The sequence below is a fragment of the Euleptes europaea genome, chromosome 5 (assembly GCF_029931775.1).
Source record: "Euleptes europaea isolate rEulEur1 chromosome 5, rEulEur1.hap1, whole genome shotgun sequence".
Lineage (NCBI taxonomy): Eukaryota > Metazoa > Chordata > Lepidosauria > Squamata > Sphaerodactylidae > Euleptes > Euleptes europaea.
In genome coordinates this window covers 66,630,444-66,637,142 of record NC_079316.1, presented here as the reverse complement: position 1 = coordinate 66,637,142, position 6,699 = coordinate 66,630,444, and the positions used below count along the sequence as shown (strand labels likewise).

Genomic DNA, 6,699 nt, shown 5'->3' with positions numbered 1-6,699 from the left:
CGTGGCTACCGGCAACCTTTGTTTGGAAACGAAAGGAATGGGTCAGTTTTGACAGATAAGAATGTAAACCAGACTTTGAGACGAGCAAAACAAGCATCACTTTTTTTTTAATGGTACACCCCAATATTATTAGGGTTGCAAGGTCCCTCTGCCACCGGTGGGAGGTTATTGGGGCGGAGCCTGAGGAAGGCGGGGTTTGGGGAGGGGCTTCAATGCCATAGAGTCCGGTTGACTAAGCAGCCATTTTCTCCAGGTGAGCTGATCTCTATTGTCTGGAGATCAGTTGTAATAGCAGGAGATCTCCAGCTAGTACCTGGAAGTTAGTAACCCTAAATATTATCTTTCCATATTCAAAGGAGTATAACATGCTTTTGAAGTGTACAGTACATCTACTAAGGCACACAAAGGAGTCATTGTACTAAATGTTAACGGATATTACTCTGAAAAAAACTGAAAGATGGGTTTGTTTGTTTGCTAGCAGTCTTGCCTGATCTTGGCTCACAAGCGGATCTAACAATCTAAATACCTTATGTTGGAATGTGAACAGGTTACAAGCAAAATGTTCTGTTTCTCACCCATCTCTCTGCCAACATGGTGTTTCTGCAGCTTGTTCTCCCTTTTCTTCCTTGCAGCAGCATGTAAGGCTCTAGATTAGAGTTGCCAATCTCAAGGCGAGCCTGGAGTTCTACTGGAATGGCAACTGATTTCCAGAGTTCAGAGACCAGGAAGAAACGGCAGCTTCAGAGGATGGATATCATAGAGTGACTACCAAGGGTGGATGTTCTGTTTCTCCTCTGGAAGAAATATCCCATCGGAGTTCCCTCACCTCCCCCAAACTCTGCTCTCTCCAAGTACCTTTTCCAGTCTCAAGGAACTTCCCCAGGCAGAGACAGCAACACTATTCTTGATGAATGCTGAGGCAATTTGGTAAATGGAAGAAGAGCTGGTTTTTATATGCTGACTTTCTCTACCACTTAAGGAAGAATCAAACTGGCTTACAATCACCTTCCCTTCCCCTCCCCACAACAGACACCCTTTGAGATAGGTGGGGCTGAAAGAGCTCTATGAGAGCTGTGATTAGCCCAAGGTCACCCAGCTGGCTTCATGTGGAGGAGTAGGGAATCAAACCCGGTTCTCCAGATTAGAGTCCACTGCTCTAAACCACCAGTCTTAACAACTACACCACGCTAGAGGGTGTAGCTTTGGAGTTTAGAGAACAGTGACTTGGGTTTACTGCTTGGAGCCAAAGGTTTTCCCTGTCATGCAGCCTTAAATGTTCCCGAATGCTCTTAGTATTGGATTAGCAATTCCAGAAATCTGTACTGAGAACTATTATATAGAAGTTATAAACTACTTTAGAGTCAACAACAATAACAAGCTGCTTTTAAAAAAATGCTAACGTTTTGGCAAGGTTGGGCTTTGGCAGGTACAGGTCTTTGACAGAAATATGCTGTGGGTTGAAATTCTTAACATCAGGCTTCAGTATGCAATAAAAGTAACTTTGTATTCATTATAGTTTTGGCAAAAGTTTACTTTTTAGAGCTTTCCAGGAAGATTCATGCTGGGCTAAATAAAGATACCATGAATGTGGAGAGACTTTAAAAATATTTAGAGTAAGAGACTATTTTCAGCTTATACACAGAAAACAGTGATGGATCTCTACTGGCTTTTTGCCAATTTGAAGTCTATAGTGTAGATGAGGGACATGCAGCTGGAACTGTACTAATCAAGTTTCAACCTGAATTGCTCCCATTCTTTAGTATCATAAATGCTCCAAATTGGAACAGAATTATTTTTAACGCTTGTGAACGGTTGCAAGCCTTTTGTTCTATTCTGAATCTTGCTGTGTTTTTAGTCTCTCAGGCAGTAGGTGGCAAAAGTGGGCAGTGAGGGGAGAACTTTGCTCTGCAGATGTGTGCATAGCAGGAACTTTGTGCAACTTGAACAATTTGCTGATATTTCTGCCAAACAGGATAATTCCGATTAGAGCTGTTACACACAGTACTTCCACTTTCTACTGATCATAGCATGATGCTCAGGTTTGGGGAGGGCTTTCTGTTTCTATATAGGGACTGGTTACATGAGCTGTTTCATTATATGGGGCTGCATTTGTGTGGCAAAGTTTTGCTTGTACCCACTGGCAGGCAAGCAGGGCTGTGTGACTGCATCCTTCAACAGGCAGGATGCCTACTTTGAAGGCTAGGAGAAGGAAGAGGCAGAAGTTATTTATGCTACATCCCACTCTTCATGATAGGCAGGCGTAGTAGTATGTCTACCACATGTTGCTTGTTTGCAATGAAAGATGGGTACTGGGGAGGTGATAGTATCAGAGATAAGCCATGCTACATCCCTCCCCCCCCCATGCTAGGGATGGTAGAATATCTTCAGGGGTAAGGCAGGCCAGGCACAATGCAGATGAGTGGGGAGGTTGAGGCACATGCTCACTCCCAGTGAAAATAAGGGCAAGATATGGGAAATCTGTGATGAAGAAGGATTTGCATTTTTAGGTATATTAAAGACTCAGGATGATGATCAAATTTCTGAACTTTCAGTTATAGCACCATATTAATTTAACATCAAAGTGTTAAAACAAACAGCCTCACTGTTTCCCCATACAGATCCCTCCACCCCTCTGCATAGCTCTTATTAACCAGATAAACAGCTTGAGGCAACTACTCAAAGACTTATTGTATTAGATGACCTTTAATACCCACTTTGATATTTTGTGATAAATAAGTAGATAAGTAGTGATAAAATCCAGTGGGCACTATGGAGCCCAAAGGCAGAATGTTGCTATCACCTTAAAAAGTACATAATCACGGTCAAGCTTAACTTTAATTAAATTTAAATTTACATTAGATAAGTTTATATTTCATCATTAACACATGTTCAGCATCGGTCAAGATGAAGACGTTTCTCAAAAAGCTTATGAATGTTACTTGCTTTTGAAGATCCAGAGAAATTACCTCATCAGAGAGAGCTTTTACACCAGCTCTCACACTGTCCATCACCATGTAGACTCTCCCAAGACTTTTGTTTGTCTTGGTGCTTCTTGCTACAGGCACTTTTCTATAGTGTGAAGTTTGTTCTAGCCAGAGCAGTAGCTGAAATGGGGAGGTAGAACTCTGCAATGCTGACAAAGACACCTGTGCCATCATCTCTATTGAGAATTCTCTAGAAGATCCCATGGTTTAGACGATAGCGAAAGACTGCGAATCTTCTGAGGTTTGTGTGACTCCTGGGAAGTCCATGAGTTTGGGGAAGGATTCCTGTGCAATGGAACACCCTCAGTTGGTGCCAATGGAAAATGCCACCAATGGAGTCCAATGTCCTGCCTGCTACTCTACCAAGGGAAGTTGTGTTCCTGAGATGATCAATTGTACAGGAGACGAGACTTATTGCTTTGAGATGATCTCATCATCATGTGTTGGTGAAAAAGCCATCAAAGCCATCATGAAGGGGTGCACCACCAGGCATGTTTGCTTGGTAATAGAAGGAGGATGGACCTCCCCTATTACAGGGGTGCTGACTTGTCTCTCAAACATGGCAACTGCACACCTACTGGTTCAGGGGGATCTCTGACCACTGGACTCCTCTTCCCAACCATCTCTGGACTCCTACTGATGAAGATTTTCTTGTGAAAGGACACCTTTGTGAGATCACATCACCTGTGTTCAGCCATATCTTCTTGTTTACCTGAACAATCAGCAGTACATCCAACAGCTCATTTCTTTGTAGTGCCCAGGGAAAATAAACACCAGCCATAAAAGGGGGAAAAAGTTTAACTCCCAAAACTGTCTTAAGTATCTGGATGTAGCCCCAAGAATATACCAACTTAATTAACTATTTGCAAGCCAAATGTACACATATACCATCCCTGTGTCAAGAAGAACTCTGCAAGTTCAATGAACGCGTCAAATCCTAAACTGCCTATATGCATCCAGAATTGTGCCCTGAAAAAACCGGGGTAGAACCCTAGTAAAATATTTATACCCCACCTTTTCCTTGTGGTTCAAGGTGGGTCCTGTTCGGGGGGAAAGATGGCATTAAAATGTTTTAGATAAATAAATAAAGCAGCTTACAATGCAAAAAAATTAATCACATTCGAAACATAGTAAAACCCTATTAACCCCCTCCCCATGAAAACGCCTAGCTTTAAACCCCATTAAAAGCTTTCACAAATATAATCAATCTATAGCACCTCATGAAAGCTTTTACAGATGGTGCTCTTTCAGCTCAACTGGTAACCCATTTCAGGGCCATCTTAACGCATGGGCATGCTAGGCAGTTGCCTGGGGGCCTCACAAGCATAGGGGCCCCATGCTAATCTATGTATGTTGTGACTTGCTGTCAATGAATAAATAAATACTATACTAAATATAAGTAATTCATAGTAACTACAAACTGTGCCATCTCCGTCTGTATGGTTAACCAATTGAGTATCATTTATATGTTGAATTTTTTGTGTTTTTCAAGGCTCATGTTCCATTGTTCAAACTTTTGTGTTGATTAGCCTTTGGTGTACAGCATGTTTTTAAATGTTTAAACCCTGATTTTGTTGGAATTACCAATAAATATATATTTCATTTTATTGCCCATTTACATTTTTATTCCTGTGAGTGTAGGGAGGGGCTGTGGCTCAGTGGCAAAGCCTCTGCTTGGCATGCAGAAGGTCCCAGGTTCAATCCCCAGAATCTCCAGTTAAACGGACTAGGCAATTAGGTGATGTGAAAGACCTCTGCCTGACACCCTGGAGAGCTGCTGCCGGTCTGAGTAGACAATACTGCCTTTGATGGACTAAGGGTCTGATTCAGTATGAGGCAGCTTCATGTGTTCATGTGTAGGTTGTGCACTGCTGTACCTGGGGGCCTATTTTGCTGTTAAGACAGCCCTGGCCCATTCCACAAGGTGGGAGCCACTAAAGAAAACGGAATTAGTTGGAGTAGATGCCAAGCAGAACACTTTAAGCAGGGGAATAACCAGAAAGTGGCAGCTGGTGGACCGTAATTAGCTCATGGAGACACATGGATAGAGAGGGTCCTTCAGATATGTGGGTCCCAGGCCATGAGGGGCTTTAAAGGTTATAGCCAGCATTTTGAATTGTATCCGTAACCAAATTGGCAGCTGGTGTCCGTTTTAAATTGGACAAGAGCTGTTCTTATTGGTGTACATGAGGTGAGTTAATGCCTGGGGGGCGGGGGGAGTCATCTGTGATAAATGGGTTAATCAACGAATGATATTCCAGAAAAGTGGAATACACAGAGCTATTACACTGGAAGACAAATTTTCTCTCCTGAGAAGGAAATGAACATGTGTTCAGACTGCAAACTGAATGGAGTAAGAGCAGTATCGTGGAGAAAAAGAGACACTTTTGCCCTTTTAGCAAGGAAAAAAAGATGGTTGAACAGGAAGCTGCTGTGGTCTGAACAGGAAAGAGCATTTTAGATCCACATACAAAATGGATTTAAATGCTGTCTGGAATCACTGTTCCCACCTCATATTACACAATACAAGGCAGCAACAAATAAACAGGATAAGTTGCACTATGAAAGGGGCTATCGTTTCTGGGGTCACCAATATACAGCATATTACATTAATCCAACCATGAGGTTTAGGGTTGCTAACCCCCAGGTACTAGCTGGAGATCTCCTGCTATTACAGCTAATCTCCAGCTGATAGAGATAAGTTCACCTGGATAAAATAGCCACTTTGGCCATTGGACTCTATGGCATTGAAGTCCCTCCCCTCCCCAAACCCCGCCCTCCTCAGGCTCTACCCCTAAAACCTCCTGCCGGCAGCAAAGAGGGACCTGGCAACCCTAATGAGGTTACAAAATCATGAATTAGTGCAGAATTGAAGGACTTTTCTTGTCACATCATTCTCTTTTACTTACAAGGGATTTGGAACGTTTGCATTTTCCGTTAGTATTTACTACATTTTCTTCCAGATCTTAAATTACATCTGTATATGTTTTGGGCCTGGGGAATACTAGGTCTACCTCGTATTCCTCTGTAAGCTTCCTAAGTGTCAGTACAAACATTATTGTTGTTCTCCTACAATCATTGGTTGTGCTTTACATTGTTTAGTATTTTTGTGATACAGATTTCTTTTTGTTTACTAAGCTAAGGTATAGACTTGAGAACTCTTTGTACATGAGGGTTTTATAGCACAACTATGTTATACATCAAATATCAATAGCAATGGTGGCCAGGGAAAGGGAGGCAAGACAGGAGAACTGCATTTCATCAGAAGCCTTCAACTGCAATGCAAATGGTAGGACTTCAGCAACCCAGCTAGCATGATGTGGACAGAAGAAATCCATATCCCCCCCTCCCCGCAATGAAGCTGCAAGTACGGTATACTGGAATCTGTCTCAACATGAGTATCTGTACAAACTCTTTCTAACCACTTGAGAAGCAACGTTCCAAACTTTAGTCATTTTTCAAAATCAGCTTGCTATAAGTGACTATGAAAAGCTTATGCAAAATGATCTTTATCAGCTCCTTCTTAGAAGAATTTGTGGCACGCAATATTTTCTCCCATTCTCAGGATAGTTGTATTTTGCTTGCTATAGCAAATAATGTTTTTTTAAAGCACCATGGCTCTTGCATCATACGTGACTGTTATATGCTTTGTATATGTTCAGTCTCAAAAAATATTTTGCCTGTTTTACAGGTAGTCAAAGAAAATGAAACATAA

The 6,699-nt window shown here is 41.9% G+C and overlaps 1 protein-coding gene across 1 annotated transcript; it reads left to right on the top strand.

The window, feature by feature from the left end:
* The first annotated feature begins 3,012 nt into the window (after positions 1-3,012).
* Positions 3,013-6,699, top strand: LOC130478321 (protein RoBo-1-like). Its single transcript, XM_056850469.1, is given in 3 exon segments — positions 3,013-3,061; positions 3,203-3,486; positions 6,676-6,699. Coding segments are annotated over 3 exon segments (357 nt in total).